Here is a 22929-nt window from a genome sequence, read left to right on the forward strand (position 1 = left end):
GCCACTTGCTGCGCGCACCGGCGGGCCGGGGGAGCGGGTCCGAGCCGGAGCCGGGGGCGGGCCGGAGGGCGGGTGTGAGCCGGGGTGTGTCGGGCTGACTCAGACACGGAAAGACCGTGTGTGGAAGGACGGGGCGGCCGGAAGAGCCGGTCGGCGCACAGAAGGAATCTCGGCGTCTTCGAAACAAGTGCTGCTGTTTTAATACCAGTCATCCCGGTGAGTCCAGCCCCAAAGGGACAGGACAGCCCCAGAGACAGACCTGCACTGCTGACAGGAGAGGGACACTGAGGGACAGTCCAACCCCAGAGACAGACCTGCATTCCGGACAGGAGAGGGACACTGAGGGACAGTCCAACACCAGAGACAGACCTGCACTCCGGACAGGAGAGGGACACCGAGGGACAGACCTGTCCCAGAGACACACCGGACAGGAGAGGGGAAACTGAGGGACAGTCCAGCCCCAGAGACACACCGGACAGGAGAGGGACACTGAGGGACAGACCAGCCCCAGAGACACACCGGACAGGAGAGGGACACTAAGGGACAGTCCAGCCCCAGAGACAGACCTGCACTCCTGACAGGAGAGGGACACTGAGGGACAGTCCAACCCCAGAGACAGACCTGCATTCCGGACAGGAGAGGGACACTGAGGGACAGTCCAACCCCAGAGACAGACCTGCACTCCGGACAGGAGAGGGACACCGAGGGACAGACCTGTCCCAGAGACACACCGGACAGGAGAGGGACACTGAGGGACAGACCAGCCCCAGAGACACACCGGACAGGAGAGGGACACTAAGGGACAGTCCAGCCCCAGAGACAGACCTGCACTCCTGACAGGAGAGGGACACTGAGGGACAGTCCAGGGTCTGTCCACACACCGGACAGGAGAGGGTCACCGAGGGACGGACCTGCACTGCGGACAGGAGAGGGACACCGAGGGACAGTCCAGCCCCAGAGACAGACCTGCACTGCGGACAGGAGAGGGACACCGAGGGACAGTCCAGCCCCAGAGACACACCTGTGCCTCTCGCCGGTGGTTTGAGTTTCTCTCTCGGCTCGGGGGGGCAGGCGGGTCTCGGTTACTGTTTACAAACTAGAAACTTTCTGCCCGGCCGGCCGGTGTCGCCATGGAGACGGGGAACGCCGGCGCCGCGGCCAGAGCAGAGGCGAGGAAGAGGAGGAGGAGCGGGCAGGAGGAGGAAGACGGCCCGCGGGGGGAGACGGACACGGACGCGCCACGCAGGACGGCCAGCCCGTTCGCACACGAGCTCCGGCTGACGCCGGCGCGGCGGCTGCAGGTAACGCCTCTCTCTCGCCTCCGCCGCGTCTCCGCTCCGGCCCGCCGGCCGTAACGCTGCGCCTCCGCCCACAGGTGGTGCTGCTGGGCGCCGTGCTGGTGCCCCTGCGTGTGGCGGCGGCGGCCCTGGTCCTCCTGCTGCTCTGGCCGATCGCCTGGCTGAGAGTCGCTGGACTGTCCCCCCGGCAGCGGGAGCAGCGCATCACGGGCTGGAGGAGGTAGAGTCAGCTCCTGGACTGTATAACCTCTCAGTGCAGTGTTAATGTACTGGAGTGTCCAGTCAGTCAGTGTGTCTGTATGAACCCCTCTCTCTCAGTGCAGTGTTAATGTACTGGAGTGTCCAGTCAGTCAGTGTGTCTGTATGAACCCCTCTCTCTCAGTGCAGTGTTAATGTACTGGAGTGTCCAGTCAGTCAGTGTGTCTGTATGAACCCCTCTCTCTCAGTGCAGTGTTAATGTACTGGAGTGTCCAGTCAGTCAGTGTGTCTGTATGAACCCCTCTATCTCAGTGCAGTGTTAATGTACTGGAGTGTCCAGTCAGTGTGTCTGTATGAACCCCTCTCTTTCTGTGCAGTGTTAATGTACTGGAGTGTCCAGTCAGTGTGTCTGTATGAACCCCTCTCTCTCAGTGCAGTGTTAATGTACTGGAGTGTCCAGTCAGTCAGTGTGTCTGTATGAACCCCTCTCTCTCAGTGCAGTGTTAATGTACTGGAGTGTCCAGTCAGTCAGTGTGTCTGTATGAACCCCTCTCTCTCAGTGCAGTGTTAATGTACTGGAGTGTCCAGTCAGTCAGTGTGTCTGTATGAACCCCTCTCTCTCAGTGCAGTGTTAATGTACTGGAGTGTCCAGTCAGTCAGTATGTCTGTATGAACCCCTCTCTCTCAGTGCAGTGTTAATGTACTGGAGTGTCCAGTCAGTCAGTGTGTCTGTATGAACCCCTCTCTCTCAGTGCAGTGTTAATGTACTGGAGTGTCCAGTCAGTCAGTGTGTCTGTATGAACCCCTCTCTCTCAGTGCAGTGTTAATGTACTGGAGTGTCCAGTCAGTCAGTGTGTCTGTATGAACCCCTCTCTCTCAGTGCAGTGTTAATGTACTGGAGTGTCCAGTCAGTCAGTGTGTCTGTATGAACCCCTCTCTCTCAGTGCAGTGTTAATGTACTGGAGTGTCCAGTCAGTCAGTGTGTCTGTATGAACCCCTCTCTCTCAGTGCAGTGTTAATGTACTGGAGTGTCCAGTCAGTGTGTCTGTATGAACCCCTCTCTCTCAGTGCAGTGTTAATGTACTGGAGTGTCCAGTCAGTCAGTGTGTCTGTATGAACCCCTCTCTCTCAGTGCAGTGTTAATGTACTGGAGTGTCCAGTCAGTGTGTCTGTATGAACCCCTCTCTCTCAGTGCAGTGTTAATGTACTGGAGTGTCCAGTCAGTGTGTCTGTATGAACCCCTCTCTCTCAGTGCAGTGTTAATGTACTGGAGTGTCCAGTCAGTCAGTGTGTCTGTATGAACCCCTCTCTCTCAGTGCAGTGTTAATGTACTGGAGTGTCCAGTCAGTCAGTGTGTCTGTATGAACCCCTCTCTCTCAGTGCAGTGTTAATGTACTGGAGTGCCCAGTCAGTCAGTGTGTCTGTATGAACCCCTCTCTCTCAGTGCAGTGTTAATGTACTGGAGTGTCCAGTCAGTGTGTCTGTATGAACCCCTCTCTTTCTGTGCAGTGTTAATGTACTGGAGTGTCCAGTCAGTGTGTCTGTATGAACCCCTCTCTCTCAGTGCAGTGTTAATGTACTGGAGTGTCCAGTCAGTCAGTGTGTCTGTATGAACCCCTCTCTCTCTGTGCAGTGTTAATGTACTGGAGTGTCCAGTCAGTGTGTCTGTATGAACCCCTCTCTCTCAGTGCAGTGTTAATGTACTGGAGTGTCCAGTCAGTCAGTGTGTCTGTATGAACCCCTCTCTCTCAGTGCAGTGTTAATGTACTGGAGTGTCCAGTCAGTGTGTCTGTATGAACCCCTCTCTCTCAGTGCAGTGTTAATGTACTGGAGTGTCCAGTCAGTGTGTCTGTATGAACCCCTCTCTCTCAGTGCAGTGTTAATGTACTGGAGTGTCCAGTCAGTCAGTGTGTCTGTATGAACCCCTCTCTCTCAGTGCAGTGTTAATGTACTGGAGTGTCCAGTCAGTCAGTGTGTCTGTATGAACCCCTCTCTCTCAGTGCAGTGTTAATGTACTGGAGTGCCCAGTCAGTCAGTGTGTCTGTATGAACCCCTCTCTCTCAGTGCAGTGTTAATGTACTGGAGTGTCCAGTCAGTGTGTCTGTATGAACCCCTCTCTTTCTGTGCAGTGTTAATGTACTGGAGTGTCCAGTCAGTGTGTCTGTATGAACCCCTCTCTCTCAGTGCAGTGTTAATGTACTGGAGTGTCCAGTCAGTCAGTGTGTCTGTATGAACCCCTCTCTCTCAGTGCAGTGTTAATGTACTGGAGTGTCCAGTCAGTCAGTGTGTCTGTATGAACCCCTCTCTCTCAGTGCAGTGTTAATGTACTGGAGTGTCCAGTCAGTCAGTGTGTCTGTATGAACCCCTCTCTCTCAGTGCAGTGTTAATGTACTGGAGTGTCCAGTCAGTCAGTGTGTCTGTATGAACCCCTCTCTCTCAGTGCAGTGTTAATGTACTGGAGTGTCCAGTCAGTCAGTGTGTCTGTATGAACCCCTCTCTCTCAGTGCAGTGTTAATGTACTGGAGTGTCCAGTCAGTGTGTCTGTATGAACCCCTCTCTCTCAGTGCAGTGTTAATGTACTGGAGTGTCCAGTCAGTCAGTGTGTCTGTATGAACCCCTCTCTCTCAGTGCAGTGTTAATGTACTGGAGTGTCCAGTCAGTGTGTCTGTATGAACCCCTCTCTTTCTGTGCAGTGTTAATGTACTGGAGTGTCCAGTCAGTGTGTCTGTATGAACCCCTCTCTCTCAGTGCAGTGTTAATGTACTGGAGTGTCCAGTCAGTCAGTGTGTCTGTATGAACCCCTCTCTCTCTGTGCAGTGTTAATGTACTGGAGTGTCCAGTCAGTGTGTCTGTATGAACCCCTCTCTCTCAGTGCAGTGTTAATGTACTGGAGTGTCCAGTCAGTCAGTGTGTCTGTATGAACCCCTCTCTCTCAGTGCAGTGTTAATGTACTGGAGTGTCCAGTCAGTGTGTCTGTATGAACCCCTCTCTCTCAGTGCAGTGTTAATGTACTGGAGTGTCCAGTCAGTGTGTCTGTATGAACCCCTCTCTCTCAGTGCAGTGTTAATGTACTGGAGTGTCCAGTCAGTCAGTGTGTCTGTATGAACCCCTCTCTCTCAGTGCAGTGTTAATGTACTGGAGTGTCCAGTCAGTCAGTGTGTCTGTATGAACCCCTCTCTCTCAGTGCAGTGTTAATGTACTGGAGTGCCCAGTCAGTCAGTGTGTCTGTATGAACCCCTCTCTCTCAGTGCAGTGTTAATGTACTGGAGTGTCCAGTCAGTGTGTCTGTATGAACCCCTCTCTTTCTGTGCAGTGTTAATGTACTGGAGTGTCCAGTCAGTGTGTCTGTATGAACCCCTCTCTCTCAGTGCAGTGTTAATGTACTGGAGTGTCCAGTCAGTCAGTGTGTCTGTATGAACCCCTCTCTCTCAGTGCAGTGTTAATGTACTGGAGTGTCCAGTCAGTCAGTGTGTCTGTATGAACCCCTCTCTCTCAGTGCAGTGTTAATGTACTGGAGTGTCCAGTCAGTCAGTGTGTCTGTATGAACCCCTCTCTCTCAGTGCAGTGTTAATGTACTGGAGTGTCCAGTCAGTCAGTGTGTCTGTATGAACCCCTCTCTCTCAGTGCAGTGTTAATGTACTGGAGTGTCCAGTCAGTCAGTGTGTCTGTATGAACCCCTCTCTCTCAGTGCAGTGTTAATGTACTGGAGTGTCCAGTCAGTGTGTCTGTATGAACCCCTCTCTCTCAGTGCAGTGTTAATGTACTGGAGTGTCCAGTCAGTCAGTGTGTCTGTATGAACCCCTCTCTCTCAGTGCAGTGTTAATGTACTGGAGTGTCCAGTCAGTCAGTGTGTCTGTATGAACCCCTCTCTCTCAGTGCAGTGTTAATGTACTGGAGTGTCCAGTCAGTCAGTGTGTCTGTATGAACCCCTCTCTCTCAGTGCAGTGTTAATGGACTGGAGTGTCCAGTCAGTCAGTGTGTCTGTATGAACCCCTCTCTCTCAGTGCAGTGTTAATGGACTGGAGTGTCCAGTCAGTCAGTGTGTCTGTATGAACCCCTCTCTCTCAGTGCAGTGTTAATGTACTGGAGTGTCCAGTCAGTCAGTGTGTCTGTATGAACCCCCTCTCTCAGTGCAGTGTTAATGTACTGGAGTGTCCAGTCAGTCAGTGTGTCTGTATGAACCCCCCTCTCTCAGTGCAGTGTTAATGTACTGGAGTGTCCAGTCAGTCAGTGTGTCTGTATGAACCCCCCTCTCTCAGTGCAGTGTTAATGTACTGGAGTGTCCAGTCAGTCAGTGTGTCTGTATGAACCCCTCTCTCTCAGTGCAGTGTTAATGTACTGGAGTGTCCAGTCAGTCAGTGTGTCTGTATGAACCCCCCTCTCTCAGTGCAGTGTTAATGTACTGGAGTGTCCAGTCAGTCAGTGTGTCTGTATGAACCCCCCTCTCTCAGTGCAGTGTTAATGTACTGGAGTGTCCAGTCAGTCAGTGTGTCTGTATGAACCCCTCTCTCTCAGTGCAGTGTTAATGTACTGGAGTGTCCAGTCAGTCAGTGTGTCTGTATGAACCCCTCTCTCTCAGTGCAGTGTTAATGTACTGGAGTGTCCAGTCAGTCAGTGTGTCTGTATGAACCCCTCTCTCTCAGTGCAGTGTTAATGTACTGGAGTGTCCAGTCAGTCAGTGTGTCTGTATGAACCCCTCTCTCTCAGTGCACTGTTAATGTACTGGAGTGTCCAGTCAGTGTGTCTGTATGAACCCCTCTCTCTCAGTGCAGTGTTAATGTACTGGAGTGTCCAGTCAGTCAGTGTGTCTGTATGAACCCCTCTCTCTCAGTGCAGTGTTAATGTACTGGAGTGTCCAGTCAGTGTGTCTGTATGAACCCCTCTCTCTCAGTGCAGTGTTAATGTACTGGAGTGTCCAGTCAGTGTGTCTGTATGAACCCCTCTCTCTCAGTGCAGTGTTAATGTACTGGAGTGTCCAGTCAGTGTGTCTGTATGAACCCCTCTCTCTCTGTGCAGTGTTAATGTACTGGAGTGTCCAGTCAGTGTGTCTGTATGAACCCCTCTCTCTCAGTGCAGTGTTAATGTACTGGAGTGTCCAGTCAGTGTGTCTGTATGAACCCCTCTCTCTCAGTGCAGTGTTAATGTACTGGAGTGTCCAGTCAGTCAGTGTGTCTGTATGAACCCCTCTCTCTCTGTGCAGTGTTAATGTACTGGAGTGTCCAGTCAGTGTGTCTGTATGAACCCCTCTCTCTCAGTGCAGTGTTAATGTACTGGAGTGTCCAGTCAGTCAGTGTGTCTGTATGAACCCCTCTCTCTCAGTGCAGTGTTAATGTACTGGAGTGTCCAGTCAGTGTGTCTGTATGAACCCCTCTCTCTCAGTGCAGTGTTAATGTACTGGAGTGTCCAGTCAGTGTGTCTGTATGAACCCCTCTCTCTCAGTGCAGTGTTAATGTACTGGAGTGTCCAGTCAGTCAGTGTGTCTGTATGAACCCCTCTCTCTCAGTGCAGTGTTAATGTACTGGAGTGCCCAGTCAGTCAGTGTGTCTGTATGAACCCCTCTCTCTCAGTGCAGTGTTAATGTACTGGAGTGTCCAGTCAGTGTGTCTGTATGAACCCCTCTCTTTCTGTGCAGTGTTAATGTACTGGAGTGTCCAGTCAGTGTGTCTGTATGAACCCCCCTCTCTCAGTGCAGTGTTAATGTACTGGAGTGTCCAGTCAGTCAGTGTGTCTGTATGAACCCCTCTCTCTCAGTGCAGTGTTAATGTACTGGAGTGTCCAGTCAGTCAGTGTGTCTGTATGAACCCCTCTCTCTCAGTGCAGTGTTAATGTACTGGAGTGTCCAGTCAGTCAGTGTGTCTGTATGAACCCCTCTCTCTCAGTGCAGTGTTAATGTACTGGAGTGTCCAGTCAGTCAGTGTGTCTGTATGAACCCCTCTCTCTCAGTGCAGTGTTAATGTACTGGAGTGTCCAGTCAGTCAGTGTGTCTGTATGAACCCCTCTCTCTCAGTGCAGTGTTAATGTACTGGAGTGTCCAGTCAGTGTGTCTGTATGAACCCCTCTCTCTCAGTGCAGTGTTAATGTACTGGAGTGTCCAGTCAGTCAGTGTGTCTGTATGAACCCCTCTCTCTCAGTGCAGTGTTAATGGACTGGAGTGTCCAGTCAGTCAGTGTGTCTGTATGAACCCCTCTCTCTCAGTGCAGTGTTAATGTACTGGAGTGTCCAGTCAGTCAGTGTGTCTGTATGAACCCCTCTCTCTCAGTGCAGTGTTAATGTACTGGAGTGTCCAGTCAGTCAGTGTGTCTGTATGAACCCCTCTCTCTCTCTGTCTAGTTGGCTGCTCCACCACATTGTACTTTTCCTGAGCCGTGCTGTCTTCTTCACCCTGGGCTTCCTGTGGATCAGGGTCAAAGGTCAGAGGGCACGACCCCAGGATGCTCCTCTGTTAGCTGTCGCCCCTCACAGCAGCTTCCTGGACACCTTGGTCCTGGTGGCCACTGACCTGCCCACAGTGGTGTCTCGGTCAGAGAACCTCAGCCTGCCAGTGATAGGAGGTGAGACAGGAGGAGGGGGTGGGGAAAGGAGACAGGAGAGTCGGAGTGGGTGTGTCCGCAGACAGAGTCCACACCTTCCTCCTTCTTGAGTTTGAGTGCACTTTATTGGAGCTACGAGTTAAACAACTTTCAGCATCATTCCAAAGAGGTCAAACTCGCTAAACAGCATGGTGAGGAGCACCTACAGTACCTGTCAGTCTGGGCTTTCAGAGTGTCCATCTTCTGATCACTCCCAGTGCAGTGTTAATGTACTGGAGTGTCCAGTCAGTGTGTCTGTATGAACCCCTCTCTCTCAGTGCAGTGTTAATGTACTGGAGTGTCCAGTCAGTCAGTGTGTCTGTATGAACCCCTCTCTCTCAGTGCAGTGTTAATGTACTGGAGTGTCCAGTCAGTCAGTGTGTCTGTATGAACCCCTCTCTCTCAGTGCAGTGTTAATGTACTGGAGTGTCCAGTCAGTGTGTCTGTATGAACCCCTCTCTCTCTCTCTCTCTCTCAGCTCTGTTGCGGTTTAATCAGTCTCTCCTTGTTTCCCGCCTCGATCCGTCGTCCCGTCGGAGGTGTGTGGAGCAGCTGACCCACAGGCTGACCTCCCAGGGCGCCTGGCCGCAGGTGTGTGTGTGTGTGTGTGTGTGTGTGTGTGTGTGTGTGTGTGTGTGTGTGTGTGTGTGTAAGCCCTCAAACTGTTTGCTCGCAGTGTCTCCCGACGCGCAGGGCCGCAGGCGGGAGTCTTACCCTCTCCCCCCTCCTGCCCCGTCTGTCTGCCAGGTGTTGATCTTCCCCGAGGGCACCACCACCAGCGGCAGGGCTCTGCTCCGGTTCAAGCCCGGTGAGTGTCCGCGCTCCTCTCAGCACAGCGGAGGGCCTGGGGGCGAGGGACTGGGCTCCCGGGCGAGACTGGAGACTGGAGCTCCTTCTGGGCGGAGCTTGCGTGTTCCTTCTGTGCTCCTTGCAGCTCTGGGGTCCTGGGTTTTCTGCTGCGATAGGGCATCACCTGTGCGGAGTTTGCATGCTCTTCCCCCCACCTGTCCTCCACCTGACCTCCAGGTGCTTTCCTCTTGTCCTCCCAGCTGCTGGAGGGATCTGGCTGGGGTAGCTAGTGTCTCTGAAGCCTGCCTGCCTGCCTGCCTGCTGTGGTGTGGTGTGTTGTACTGTACTGTGGTGTGTTGTACTGTCCTGTACTGTACTGTGGTGTGGTGTGTTGTACTGTGGTGTGGTGTGTTGTACTGTACTGTGGTGTGCTGTGGTGTACTGTACTGTACTGTGGTGAACTGCACTGTGGTGTACTGTACTGTGGTGTGTTGTACTGTCCTGTACTGTACTGTGGTGTAATGTACTGTACTGTGGTGTGGTGTGTTGTACTGTGGTGTGGTGTGTTGTACTGTACTGTGGTGTTCTGTGGTGTACTGTACTGTGGTGTGTTGTACTGTGTTTTATTTTATTGTGGTGTGGTGTATTGTGGTGTGGTGTGCTGTGGTGTATTGTGTTGTACTTTATTGTGGTGTGGTGTGTTGTGCTGTGTTGATGTTGATTTCCTCTGTGTGTTTTAGGGGCGTTTGTTGCTGGTGTCCCTGTCCAGCCAGTTCTGCTACACTACCCCAATCAACTGGTGAGGCCCTTTCAGGGGAATCATGGGACAGCTGGCTGAGGAGGATGATGATGATGAAGGAGTGTTGGTCTGACGTGCTGGCTGAGTGACACTGAGAGATGATGATGATGAAGGAGTGAGTGACGTGCTGGCTGAGTGACACTGATCGATGATGATGATGATGATGATGAAGGAGTGTCAGTCTGACGTGCTGGCTGAGTGACACTGAGAGATGATGATGATGATGAAGGAGTGAGTGACGTGCTGGCTGAGTGACACTGAGCGATGATGATGATGATGACGAAGGAGTGTCAGTCTGACGTGCTGGCTGAGTGACACTGAGCGATGATGATGATGATGATGACGAAGGAGTGTCAGTCTGACGTGCTGGCTGAGTGACACTGAGAGATGATGATGATGATGATGAAGAAGGAGTGAGTGACGTGCTGGCTGAGTGACACTGAGAGATGATGATGATGATGATGAAGGAGTGTCAGTCTGACGTGCTGGCTGAGTGACACTGAGAGATGATGATGATGATGATGAAGAAGGAGTGAGTGACGTGCTGGCTGAGTGACACTGAGAGATGATGATGATGATGATGAAGGAGTGTCAGTCTGACGTGCTGGCTGAGTGACTGAGAGATGATGATGATGATGATGAAGAAGGAGTGAGTGACGTGCTGGCTGAGTGACACTGAGAGATGATGATGATGATGATGAAGGAGTGTCAGTCTGACGTGCTGGCTGAGTGTTTCCAGGCGGTCAGCCTGCAGACCAGCTTGCCCTGTCAGTGTCCAGCCCCTGCATGACCTGTCCTGGACTGACCCCTGTGTTGTCTTGCCTGCAGGACACAGTGAGGTGGACGTGGAAGGGGCTGAGTTGGTGAGTGCTGGGAGAGCTCCTGTGGTCTGTGGTCTCCTGTGGGCTCCTGTAGGCTCCTGTGGGCTCCTGTAGACTCCAGTGGGCTCCTGCGGGCTCCTGTGGACTCCTGTGGGCTCCAGTGGGCTCCTGCGGGCTCCTGTAGACTCCATTGGGCTCCTGTAGACTGCATTGGGCTCCTGTAGGCTCCTGCGGACTCCTGCGGGCTCCTGTAGGCTCCTGTGGGCTCCTGTAGACTCCATTGGGCTCCTGTAGGCTCCTGCGGACTCCTGCGGGCTCCTGCGGGCTCCTGTAGGCTCCTGTGGGCTCCTGTAGACTCCATTGGGCTCCTGTAGGCTCCTGCGGGCTCCTGTAGACTCCTGTAGCACACGTCCTCTGTCATGTTAACTGCTGTGCTCTCCTTGCAGGACCCAGGTCATGTGGTACACGGCCTCTCAGCTCTACACCAACGTCACAGTGGAGGTAAACCCCCCCTTCACTTGGTCTTCCTCCCTCCCGCCTAGCCCCGCCCCCCTCAACACACCTCCTCTCTCCCTGTTGGCTGCAGTTCCTGCCTGTCTACACCCCCTCGCAGGAAGAGCGGGAGAGCCCCGCCCTCTTCGCGGACAACGTGCGGAAGGTCATGGCCAGGTGAGTGGCCGCGGGGCGCGTGGGCTGACCTGGGATTGAAGCGTCTTGGGCTCGGTCTGCGTCCGGAGCTCTTAACAGAGCCTCTGAGCCTCACTATCGCTCTGGTGCAGGACCCGCAGGCCCGGGGCTTCACGCTAAATTTAAGAACGTAAAGCAATACCCAAACATCCTCCTTCCTAGTTGCTAATTGATCAAGGAGCTCACTAATCCTGGGTATCGGCTTCAACAACCCCCACCACTCTCTGTGTAAAGAGCCTCCTGTCCTGACTGGAGGAGCTCACCCAGCTGTGTCTGGAGAGAAGCCAGGGTATCAGCTTCAACAACATGGCTGGGCAGCTTGTTCCCCACCCCCACCACCCTCTGTGTAAAGAAGAGCCTCCTGTCCTGACTGGAGGAGCTCACCCAGCTGTGTCCTGAGAGAAGCCAGGGTATCGGCTTCAACAACATGGCCGGGGAGCTTGTTCCCCACCCCCACCACTCTCTGTGTAAAGAGCCTCCTGTCCTGACTGGAGGAGCTCACCCAGCTGTGTCTGGAGAGAAGCCAGGGTATCAGCTTCAACAACATGGCTGGGCAGCTTGTTCCCCACCCCCGCCACTCTCTGTGTAAAGAAGAGTCTCCTGTCCTGACTGGAGGAGCTCATCCAGCTGTGTCCTGAGAGAAGCCAGGGTATCGGCTTCAACAACAGGGCTGGGCAGCCTGTTCCCCACCCCCGCCACTCTCTTTGTAAAGAGTCTCCTGTCCTGACTGGAGGATCTCATCCAGCTGTGTCTGGAGAGAAGCCGGAGAGTGGGAGAAGGAGCTGTACCAGCAGTGGGGACGAGTGGGCGAACCCAGACCTCTCCAGTGGTGTTTGATACTGTGTGAAGGGGTGACCACAAGACCTTCACTCTCACCCCTGTGTTACTTGCTGTGCTCCCTCTCTGCACAGAGCGCTTGGGGTTCCTGCCACAGAGTTCGTGATTGAGGGGAGCACGCCGGTGACCCGAGTAGGGTATCTCAGCCTGCCCTTCGAACCTCCAGCCAGAGAAGCACTTGTCATTCTGGCACAGAGATGGTGAGTATTGAGAGCTGAACTATACTGTCTGTATGAACCCCTCTCTCTCAGTGCAGTGTTAAGTTACTGGAGTGTCCAGTCAGTCAGTGTGTCTGTATGAACCCCTCTCTCTCAGTGCAGTGTTAATGTACTGGAGTGTCCAGTCAGTCAGTGTGTCTGTATGAACCCCTCTCTCTCAGTGCAGTGTTAATGTACTGGAGTGTCCAGTCAGTCAGTGTGTCTGTATGAACCCCTCTCTCTCAGTGCAGTGTTAATGTACTGGAGTGTCCAGTCAGTCAGTGTGTCTGTATGAACCCCTCTCTCTCAGTGCAGTGTTAATGTACTGGAGTGTCCAGTCAGTCAGTGTGTCTGTATTAACCCCTCTCTCTCAGTGCAGTGTTAATGTACTGGAGTGTCCAGTCAGTCAGTGTGTCTGTATGAACCCCTCTCTCTCAGTGCAGTGTTAATGTACTGGAGTGTCCAGTCAGTCAGTGTGTCTGTATGAACCCCTCTCTCTCAGGGCAGTGTTAATGTACTGGAGTGTCCAGTCAGTCAGTGTGTCTGTATGAACCCCTCTCTCTCAGTGCAGTGTTAATGGACTGGAGTGTCCAGTCAGTCAGTGTGTCTGTATTAACCCCTCTCTCTCAGTGCAGTGTTAATGGACTGGAGTGTCCAGTCAGTCAGTGTGTCTGTATTAACCCCTCTCTCTCTGATGGTCAGTGATGAAGGTGCTCAGGCTGTTTTTGAGGACTTGATTGAGAGATGCCAATCAGAGGATGAGAGGATGGTCAATGTGGATCAGCTGACCTCTCTTCTCAGAGTGATGGACAGACAAGCAGCTCAGCATATTTTCACATTGTACACACAGGTACTCTGTGTGTCAGAACCACACTGTGTGTGTGTGTGCTGGTCTGTAGTAGCTAGGATCTGTGTCTGTGCCCGTGCTCTGTGCTATGTGTGTGCTGTACCCGTGCTGTCTGTGTTCTGTGTGTGTGAGTGCTGTGCTTGTGCTCTGTGTCTGTGTGTGTGTGCTGTGCCTGTGCTCTGTGTCTGTGTGTGAGTGCTGTGCCTGTGCTCTGTGTCTGTGTGTGTGTGCTGTGCCTGTGCTCTGTGTCTGTGTGTGAGTGCTGTGCTTGTGCTCTGTGTCTGTGTGTGTGTGCTGTGCCTGTGCTCTGTGTCTGTGTGTGAGTGCTGTGCCTGTGCTCTGTGTCTGTGTGTGAGTGCTGTGCCTGTGCTCTGTGTCTGTGTGTGTGTGCTGTTCTCTGTGTCTGTGTGCTGTGCCTGTGCTCTGTGTCTATGTGTGAGTGCTGTGCCTGTGCTCTGTGTCTGTGTTTGAGTGCTGTGCCTGTGCTCTGTGTCTGTGTGTGTGTGCTGGGCCTGTGCTCTGTGTCTGTGTGTGAGTGCTGTGCCTGTGCTCTGTGTCTGTGTGTGTGTGCTGTTCTCTGTGTATGTGTGCTGTGCCTGTGCTCTGTGTCTATGTGTGAGTGCTGTGCCTGTGCTCTGTGTCTGTGTGTGAGTGCTGTGCCTGTGCTCTGTGTCTGTGTGTGTGTGCTGTGCCTGTGCTCTGTCTGTGTGTGTGAGTGCTGTGCCTGTGCTCTGTGTCTGTGTGTGTGTGCTGTGCCTGTGCTCTGTGTCTGTGTCTGTGCTCTGTGTCTGTGCGTGTGTGCTGTGCCTGTGCTCTGTGACTGTGTGTGTGTCCTCCTCACTGTCTTCACTCTGAGTCCTGCTGCTCGTGTGTGTTTTCAGTTGTGTAGGAACAGGTTTCTCTGACAGTGCTGTGTGTTCCAGGGGAAAGACAGTCTGCTGGACCTGAGGCAGCTGGCTGTGAGTCTGGCTGCAGTCACTGACCTCTGGCCCAGAGAGAGACTCATCCACACTGCCTTCACTGTGAGTCCTGCTGTGTGTGTGTGTGTGTGTGTGTGTGTGTGTGTGTGTGTGTGTGTGAGTGTGTGTGAGAGAGAGTCAGGACACAGTCACTGACCTCTGGCCCAGAGAGAGACTCATCCACACTGCCTTCACTGTGAGTCCTGCTGTGTGTGTGTGTGTGTGAGAGAGAGAGAGAGTCAGGACACAGTCACTGACCTCTGTCCCAGAGAGCGACTCATCCACACTGCCTTCACTGTGAGTCCTGCTCTGTGTGTGTGTGTGTGTGTGTCACACTCAGTATTGGAGTCACTAGCCCGTCAGCTCAGCCTTTCTCTCTTGTGGGTGTTCGACCTAGCGCAGTGCTTCAGATGTAGTCTCCAGCCTTTGTGTCTATGGGACAGTTCTGTCTCCAGCTAGCGGCTGGCACCCCGTGACCGCTGTGTGTCTGTGTGTTGCAGCTGTACGACAGCAGGGGAAAGGGCTGGGTGAGCGAGCAGGAGTTTTCTGGCCTGCTGGGGGCGCTGGTGGGCTGGCCCCAGCTCCACGCTGCCCGTCTGTACGCTGAGAGCTGCTCGGGGAGCCCTGGACAGCTGACCCTGCGTGAGTCTCGCGCCCCGGTTCCTGCTGCTGGCCTTGGAACAGGAGAGCAGCCGAGCATGATGGGAGGCCATTCAGCCTGAATGAGTTACTGGCTAATTGATCCCAGGGTCTCACCTTAAGAGGAGCCAGGGTATCGGCTTCAACAGCATGGCTGGGCGGCTTGTTCCCCACCCCCACCCCCCTCTGTGTAAAGAAGAGCCTCCTGTCCTGACTGGAGGAGCTCACCCAGCTGTGTCTGGAGAGGAGCCAAGGTATCGGCTTCAACAGCATGGCTGGGCAGCTTGTTCCCCACCCCCACCCCCCTCTGTGTAAAGAAGAAGCTTGTTCCCCACCCCCACCCCCACCCCCCTCTGTGTAAAGAAGAAGCTTGTTCCCCACCCCCACCCCCCTCTGTGTAAAGAAGAGCCTCCTGTCCTGACTGGAGGATCTCACCCAGCTGTGTCTGGAGAGAGTCCAGGGTATTGGCTTCAACAGCATGGCTGGGCGGCTTGTTCCCCACCCCCACCACCCTCTGTGTACAGAAGAGCCTCCTGTCCTGACTGGAGGGTCTCACCCAGCTGTGTCTGGAGAGGAGCCAGGGTATCGGCTTCAACAACATGGCTGGGCAGCTTGTTCCCCACCCCCACCCCCCTCTGTGTAACGAAGGGCCTCCTGTCCTGACTGGAGGATTTATCTAGCTGCTCATCTGATTTCAGAGCCGCAGTATTTTTTTATAACATGGTGAGCAGAACTGTAAGCTCTCTTATCCTTATCCTCTTATCCTGTTCTGACATGCTTTGATTTCAGTTCTGCGCTCACCACACAGCCCGTCAGTTGCAGGGGGTGGAGGGGTGTTGCGCTGTATTAATTCCAAGCTTTATCCTCTGTCTGTACAGGCGACCTGCAGCGGTTATTGACATCCCACCCAGCCTATCGGAGACTGTTTCCTGAATACCTCAGGCCAGGAGAGGTGGGGCGAAAGGAGACCACGCCCCTGACCAGTGGGGGGCCGCCACGCCCCAGAAAGGGCGGGGCTACTCACCAGCACCACGCCCAGTGGAACCCTCTCATCCAATGAGAAGGCAGACTAAGCCCGAGGGTGCCCTTATTTGGGCAGGGGGCGGGGCAAAGGGCAGCGCTGTGAGGAATCAGCACTGGCTCCTTGGCCGCTGCACAGGCAGTCCTGCGGCAGAGCCGGCGAGTTCGGACCCGGGTGAGCGGAGGGGCTGCAGCGGGACTCTGGGTGGGGGTGGGGGTTAATAAAACTCTGCCAAGAGAAACGGCTGTGTCCTTCCAGACGGTTTATTGCTCTGCTCCTCGGCGGCGTCTCCCCGTCTTCTGACTCCCCCTCTTCCCTGCCGCTGCCCGCCGGGCGCCCCCCCCTCTGCCCGAGGCCCCGCGACCCCTGACCTTCTCGCCCCCTCGCTCCCTGCGTCTCAGGGGTGGGGGCGCCCCCGGACTGCGCCTCTCCACCCGGCCGGCTGGTGCCCCCCCTGTCCCCCCCGCCCGCCGGGCCCGTCTGTGGCCCCCGGAGAGCCGCGTCCGCTTGGCGGGAACTAGGGGGCTGCCCCCCTCGCGCCCCTGCGTCCGCTTCCCTGCCCCCCCGCGGGCCCCCTGCCCCCGGCCCCTGGCCCCCCCTGTCTCTCTCCCCCGGCTCACCCCTGCCCCCTCACACAGCGCCCGCCTCCTCTCCCTGCTCCCGCCTCCTCTCGGCGCCTCCTGCCCCCCTCTCCCGCCCTGCTCCTGTCCCCCTCTCTCACCCTGCTCCTGTCCCCCTCTCCCGCCCTGTCCCCCTCTCTCACCCTGCTCCCGTCTCCCACCCTGCTCCTGCCCCCCACTCCCGCCCTGCTCCTGCCCCCCTCTCTCACCCTGCTCCCGTCTCCCTCTCTCACCCTGCTCCTGTCTCCCTCTCCCACCCTGCTCCTGCCCCCCTCTCTCACCCTGCTCCCATCTCCCTCTCCCACCCTGCTCCTGCCCCCCTCTCCCACCCTGCTCCTGTCTCCCTCTCTTACCCTGCCCCCCTCTCTCACCCTGCTCCCGTCTCCCTCTCTCACCCTGCCCCCCTCTCCCACCCTGCTCCCGTCTCCCTCTCCCACCCTGCTCCTGCCCCCCTCTCCCACCCTGCTCCTGTCTCCCTCTCTCACCCTGCCCCCCTCTCTCACCCTGCTCCTGTCTCCCTCTCTCACCCTGCCCCCCTCTCCCGCCCTGCTCCCGTCTCCCTCTCCCACCCTGCTCCTGCCCCCCTCTCCCACCCTGCTCCTGTCTCCCTCTCTCACCCTGCCCCCCTCTCCCACCCTGCTCCCGTCTCCCTCTCCCACCCTGCTCCTGTCTCCCTCTCTCACCCTGCCCCCCTCTCTCACCCTGCTCCTGTCTCCCTCTCTCACCCTGCCCCCCTCTCCCGCCCTGCTCCCGTCTCCCTCTCCCACCCTGCTCCTGCCCCACTCTCTCACCCTGCCCCCCTCTCCCACCCTGCTCCTGCCCCCCTCTCTCACCCTGCCCTCCTCTCCCACCCTGCTCCTGCCCCCCTCTCTCACCCTGCCCCCCTCTCCCGCCCTGCTCCGGCCCCCCTCTCCCGCCCTGCTCCGGCCCTCCCGCTCCCAGACCAGAATTCCACCTCATCCCGCCATTCTTCCTGTGCCCTCTCCCGATCCTGCGCCTCCTCCCCCTGGATTCCGGAGTCCCGGGCCGCCCGCCCCTCTCAGGACCCGGGATGGACAAACGACCCGGAACCCGGACCCCCTCTTCCTTCTCCTCCTCCTCTTCTTCCTGCTTCTCCTCGGGAATGCCCGAGCCTGCTGCTCCCACTCTGGGAAGACACCCTGTCCCGCCTCTCGGTTCCTCCGGCAGTCTCTCCCTCGCGCCCGGGTCCGGCTCCTTCTCCTCACTCTTCCTCGTCCCTCTCGGCCTCCCCCTCCTGCGCTGAGCGGGCAATCTGGGGATCAGCGGGGATCTGTCTGGGGGTCCCGCAGGGCTGTGATCCTGGTCCGGAGCCCGGGATACAGTCTCCGAGGGAGGGCTTGGGGAGGCATCTCCTGCTCTGCCTGACCCTGGATCATAGTCTGGATGGGAATGGGCGCATTCGGACCCGGCCGGCTCCTCCTGGCGCTGCGGAGTTCCCCCGGGAGAGTCCTCTGTGGGGCCGGGTGGGAGAGGGGGCTGCTCGCCAGGCTCACGGGAAGCGGGGATCTCCGAGCTCCGGGGGCCGGGTACCTGCTGCTGATCCGGGGCTGAGCGGTTCGCCTGGAGGCAGCTCTGTGTCTGGGAGTTGTAGTCCAGTCTGGTGCTCCCCTGGTGGTCCCGGACTGCAGGTGGATGCTGGGAGTTGTAGTCCAGTCTGGTGCTCCCCTGGGGGTCCTGGACTGCAGGTGGATGCTGGGAGTTGTAGTCCTGCCTGGTGCTCCCCTGGGGGTCCTGGACTGCAGGTGGATGCTGGGAGTTGTAGTCCTGCCTGGTGCTCCCCTGGGGGTCCTGGACTGCAGGTGGATGCTGGGAGTTGTAGTCCTGCCTGGTGCTCCCCTGGGGGTCCTGGGCTGGGGGTGGATGCTGGGAGTTGTAGTCCTGCCTGGTGCTCCCCTGGGGGTCCTGGGCTGGGGGTGGATGCTGAGAGTTGTAGTCCTGCCTGGTGCTCTCCTGCGGGTCCTGGACTGCAGGTGGATGCTGGGAGTTGTAGTCCTGCCTGGTGCTCCCCTGGGGGTCCTGGGCTTGGGGTGGATGCTGAGAGTTGTAGTCCTGCCTGGTGCTATCCTGCGGGTCCTGGACTGCAGGTGGATGCTGGGAGTTGTAGTCCTGCCTGGTGCTCCCCTGGGGGTCCTGGGCTGTGGGTGGATGCTGGGAGTTGTAGTCCTGCCTGGTGCTCCCCTGCGGGTCCTGGACTGCAGGTGGATGCTGGGAGTTGTAGTCCTGCCTGGTGCTCCCCTGGGGGTCCTGGGCTGGGGGTGGATGCTGGGAGTTGTAGTCCTGCCTGGTACTCCCCTGGTGGTCCTGGACAGCAGGTGGATGCTGGGAGTTGTAGTCCTGCCTGGTACTCCCCTGGGGGTTCTGGACTGATGGTGGATGCTGGGAGTTGTAGTCCTGCCTGATGTTCACCTGTGGATCCTGGGCTGCAGGTGGATGCTGGGAGTTGTAGTCCTGCCTGCTGTTCCCCTGTGGATCCTGGGCTCCAGGTGGATGCTGGGAGATGTAGTCCTGCCTGGTGCTCCCCTGCGGGTCCTGGACTGCAGGTGGATGTTGGGAGTTGTAGTCCTGCCCAGTGCTCCCCTGCAGGTCCTGTGACGTGCCGTTTGTTTTGGGATTTGTTGCAGTCTGTGGGACGGTCGACATCGCCTCTTGGCTGAAAGGTGCTTGCTGGGGGTGGGCTTTCCCCAGGACCACAGGAATTGCATTCTGGAAGCTGTAATTTTCAATAAGGATCCATGCGTTTTCGCTGGAAGGAAGCGCCTGGGCTGGACTGACAGGGCTGTAGTGGGGGTTGTAGCTCAGCAGGCAGCTGGATGGGTCGCGCTGGGAAACATAGGCCCCCGGCCCAGCCAGGGGCTGAGGGGATCCCGGTGCACCCTGGGAGCTGCGCTGATGCATTGACGAGACCAGCTGCTGAGCTTCAGCTGAACTGTGGCTCCCCTGAAACACAAGCCGTACAGCCTGAGGTCTGCAGACGTGCTGGTTGCCGAGAGGGACGCTGTGGGGACTGCCGTTCCCAAAGTGACGGAACAGTTCATGGTCAAAACCGGAGCTTCCCTCCACAGTGCAGAGGCCGTCACCAGGCACAGAAACCTGCAGGCGGTCAGGAGGTGCACCCTGGGAATTGTAGTTCTCTGGCATGTATGAGAAGGAATTATGGGAGGCGTAGTTCCCTGCCAAGACACCCGGGTAGGTGCTATAAGTCTGCAGCAGAGGGGGCAGACGACAACGTGGGGTGAAGCCAGGCTGCCGAAGACAAACGCCTGTGTGGGCGGTCTCATAAGTCAGCAGGCCACTCGCAGGTGCATGCTGGGAGCTGTAGTCGTCTTGTACGCACAGGGGTCCAGGCGCCCCTGGGAAGGAATTCTGTGCACTGCAGTCCTCTTGTGGGACGTGGAGTCCAGTTCCGAACCTGTCTGTGTCCCACAAGACTGCAGATGTGGATGGGGGGACGTGGTCTTCCTTCTGAAACATGATGGGGGCCTTCTGGGAAGTGGACGTCCTTGGCCATACATCTGCCTGTGGTGCTGAAGCTTGTGACTGGGCAGGGCAAGGTGCATGCTGGATACTGTAGTTCTCACGCAAAGGGAAGGTTTCTAGGGAGCTGCTGGGCGTGGCCTGAAAACAGGGGTGTGTCTTCTGGGAGCTCAGATTGTCCCCCAGGGCAGGAAGTTCCCCCTGGAGAACTGTCTGAGGAGGGGTGGGCAGCAGGAAGCTGGGAACTGCACGATGGGGCCCGCAGCTGTCCGGGGAGTCTGGAGGGGCCTCCTGGGAGCAGAAGTCCAAGCTCAGAGGTGCAATACCTGAGCAGACACTAGGGGGAGCACAGCACCCATGTGGGCCTTCCTGTTGATTCAGGGAGAGAAAACAAATCTTTCTCAGTCGGTACACTGTTGTCCGCACGATCATCTTCATTCATTGTGATGAGCAAGATGAGAGCGTTACCAGCTGGTACCTCAGTCACACTCCTATCTGCTATGTATGGCTCCTGAAGTGAGGGAGAGACAGCTCTTTCGTCCAGACAGGCACCAGACAACATGTACTGAGGGTCTATGACTGTCTCCACCTGAGTGAGAGAGAGGGGTCAACACAGACACCCTGACTGGACACACTGGTGGTGAACGGTTCTGTGAGGAAGAGTCATGTACCTTCTTGACAAAGTCTCTGTCTCCACACAACTGGTTCAGGTACTCCATGAACTGCCCCTCTTGCTCTCCCGTGACCTCTGACCTCTGTGGCTCTGGTGGCGCTGGGGAGTCCAGCGAGTGCATGATCTCTGTGTACTCCTGCAGCGCCCCCGGTGGTAGGCCTGGGAAGCGCGCCTCGCTCTCTGGGGCTGTCCTGTTGTTCCTATGGGTCTTCTTGCGGCCTTTACTTCTGACACTGCCTGCTCGTCCCTGGGTCCTCTTCTTCAGCATGTAACCTGCTCACAGTCCAGGAGGAGACATGAGAGAAACAGGAGAACAGTCGCAGCTGGAAATGAAGAGAGACACTGCACTAGAGACCCACACTAAAATAATTGGACTAGTACATTAACACTGCACTGAGAGAGAGGGGTTCATACAGACACACTGACTGACTGGACACTCCAGTACATTAACACTGCACTGAGAGAGAGGGGTTCATACAGACACACTGACTGGACACTCCAGTACATTAACACTGCACTGAGAGAGAGGGGTTCATACAGACACACTGACTGACTGGACACTCCAGTACATTAACACTGCACTGAGAGAGAGGGGTTCATACAGACACACTGACTGACTGGACACTCCAGTACATTAACACTGCACTGAGAGAGAGGGGTTCATACAGACACACTGACTGGACACTCCAGTACATTAACACTGCACTGAGAGAGAGGGGTTCATACAGACACACTGACTGACTGGACACTCCAGTACATTAACACTGCACTGAGAGAGAGGGGTTCATACAGACACACTGACTGACTGGACACTGCAGCACATTAACACTCCACTGAGAGAGAGGGGTTCATACAGACACACTGACTGACTGGACACTCCAGTACATTAACACTGCACTGAGAGAGAGGGGTTCATACAGACACACTGACTGACTGGACACTCCAGTACATTAACACTGCACTGAGAGAGAGGGGTTCATACAGACACACTGACTGACTGGACACTCCAGTACATTAACACTGCACTGAGAGAGAGGGGTTCATACAGACACACTGACTGACTGGACACTCCAGTACATTAACACTGCACTGAGAGAGAGGGGTTCATACAGACACACTGACTGACTGGACACTCCAGTACATTAACACTGCACTGAGAGAGAGGGGTTCATACAGACACACTGACTGGACACTCCAGTACATTAACACTGCACTGAGAGAGAGGGGTTCATACAGACACACTGACTGACTGGACACTCCAGTACATTAACACTGCACTGAGAGAGAGGGGTTCATACAGACACACTGACTGACTGGACACTCCAGTACATTAACACTGCACTGAGAGAGAGGGGTTCATACAGACACACTGACTGGACACTCCAGTACATTAACACTGCACTGAGAGAGAGGGGTTCATACAGACACACTGACTGACTGGACACTCCAGTACATTAACACTGCACTGAGAGAGAGGGGTTCATACAGACACACTGACTGACTGGACACTCCAGTACATTAACACTGCACTGAGAGAGAGGGGTTCATACAGACACACTGACTGGACACTCCAGTACATTAACACTGCACTGAGAGAGAGGGGTTCATACAGACACACTGACTGACTGGACACTCCAGTACATTAACACTGCACTGAGAGAGAGGGGTTCATACAGACACACTGACTGGACACTCCAGTACATTAACACTCCACTGAGAGAGAGGGGTTCATACAGACACACTGACTGACTGGACACTCCAGTACATTAACACTGCACTGAGAGAGAGGGGTTCATACAGACACACTGACTGACTGGACACTCCAGTACATTAACACTCCACTGAGATGTCTACAGTGAGCAACACTTTGCCTCTCCAGCCTGTATATCCTGAGTTATCTCCTGACAGCCCTCTTGTGTCCTGAGCTCCAGACCTGTACTGACCGTTGCTGCTGGTCTTGCTGGGCGGGGCTGCTTGTGTGTTGCTCGACCTCTGGTTGACCTTGCCCCTCTTCAGCTCCTCCTGCTCGAACTCCATGAACCTGCAGACAGAACCGCGGCTGCTACATCCAGCCCTCAGAGTCGGGACCCGAGCTCGGAGCCCCCCAGCTCCCAGGGGTCTGCTGTCGTCACTGGGCAGAGGAGCCAGCTCCCAGACACAGTGAGGGGTCTCCTCACACACACACACTCATTCACACCCTCTCACACTGTCACACACAAATTCACATATACAATCATGCTGTCTCACACACTCACACTCAAGCTTTCACCCACAATCACACACTTATACACTTACACACACACTCACAGTCACTTACAAACTCATACTCACACAGTTTCATGCTTCATGCACATTCACACACACACTCAGACACTCACAGTCACTTACACACACACTCATACTCACACACTCTCATGCTTCACGCACATTCACACACTTATACACAGATACAATCACGCTGCAATATACACACTCTTACA

The 22929-nt window shown here is 55.6% G+C and overlaps 2 protein-coding genes across 2 annotated transcripts in view; one reads left to right on the forward strand and one right to left on the reverse strand.

Annotated features, from left to right (window-relative positions):
- On the forward strand, positions 1-15902 carry LOC107076110 (lysophospholipid acyltransferase LPCAT4-like). Its single transcript, XM_069188711.1, has 14 exons — positions 1-1301; positions 1376-1518; positions 7827-8047; positions 8544-8656; positions 8813-8873; positions 9595-9653; positions 10482-10516; positions 10921-10975; positions 11061-11143; positions 12073-12198; positions 12898-13045; positions 13966-14064; positions 14502-14643; positions 15519-15902. Exons 1-14 carry the CDS (start codon positions 1131-1133, stop codon positions 15698-15700), a joined length of 1638 nt encoding a protein of 545 aa, XP_069044812.1. The 5' UTR covers positions 1-1130; the 3' UTR covers positions 15701-15902.
- Positions 15728-22929, reverse strand: part of LOC138238215 (uncharacterized) — a 19297-nt gene continuing 12095 nt past the window's right edge. The window contains exons 4-8 of the mRNA XM_069188266.1: positions 22393-22490; positions 20448-20722; positions 20255-20365; positions 17157-20145; positions 15728-16167 (exon numbers count right to left, since the gene is read on the reverse strand). Of these exons, the coding sequence (XP_069044367.1) occupies positions 15728-16167; positions 17157-20145; positions 20255-20365; positions 20448-20722; positions 22393-22490 (3913 nt within the window). The remainder of the gene's footprint in view (positions 16168-17156; positions 20146-20254; positions 20366-20447; positions 20723-22392; positions 22491-22929) is intronic.

Source organism: Lepisosteus oculatus, chromosome 4, assembly GCF_040954835.1.
Source record: "Lepisosteus oculatus isolate fLepOcu1 chromosome 4, fLepOcu1.hap2, whole genome shotgun sequence".
In the NCBI taxonomy this organism is placed as follows: domain Eukaryota; kingdom Metazoa; phylum Chordata; class Actinopteri; order Semionotiformes; family Lepisosteidae; genus Lepisosteus; species Lepisosteus oculatus.

What these genes read in the sequence shown, in the direction of transcription:
- LOC107076110 (XM_069188711.1), top strand. Translation starts at nt 1,131, where the DNA reads ATGGAGACGGGGAACGCCGGCGCCGCGGCCAGAGCAGAGGCGAGGAAG. An exon ending in CAGCCTGCCAGTGATAGGAG is followed by an intron (nt 8,048 to 8,543) that starts GTGAGACAGGAG and finishes TCTCTCTCTCAG; the next exon opens with CTCTGTTGCGGTTTAATCAG. An exon ending in CCCAGGGCGCCTGGCCGCAG is followed by an intron (nt 8,657 to 8,812) that starts GTGTGTGTGTGT and finishes TCTGTCTGCCAG; the next exon opens with GTGTTGATCTTCCCCGAGGG.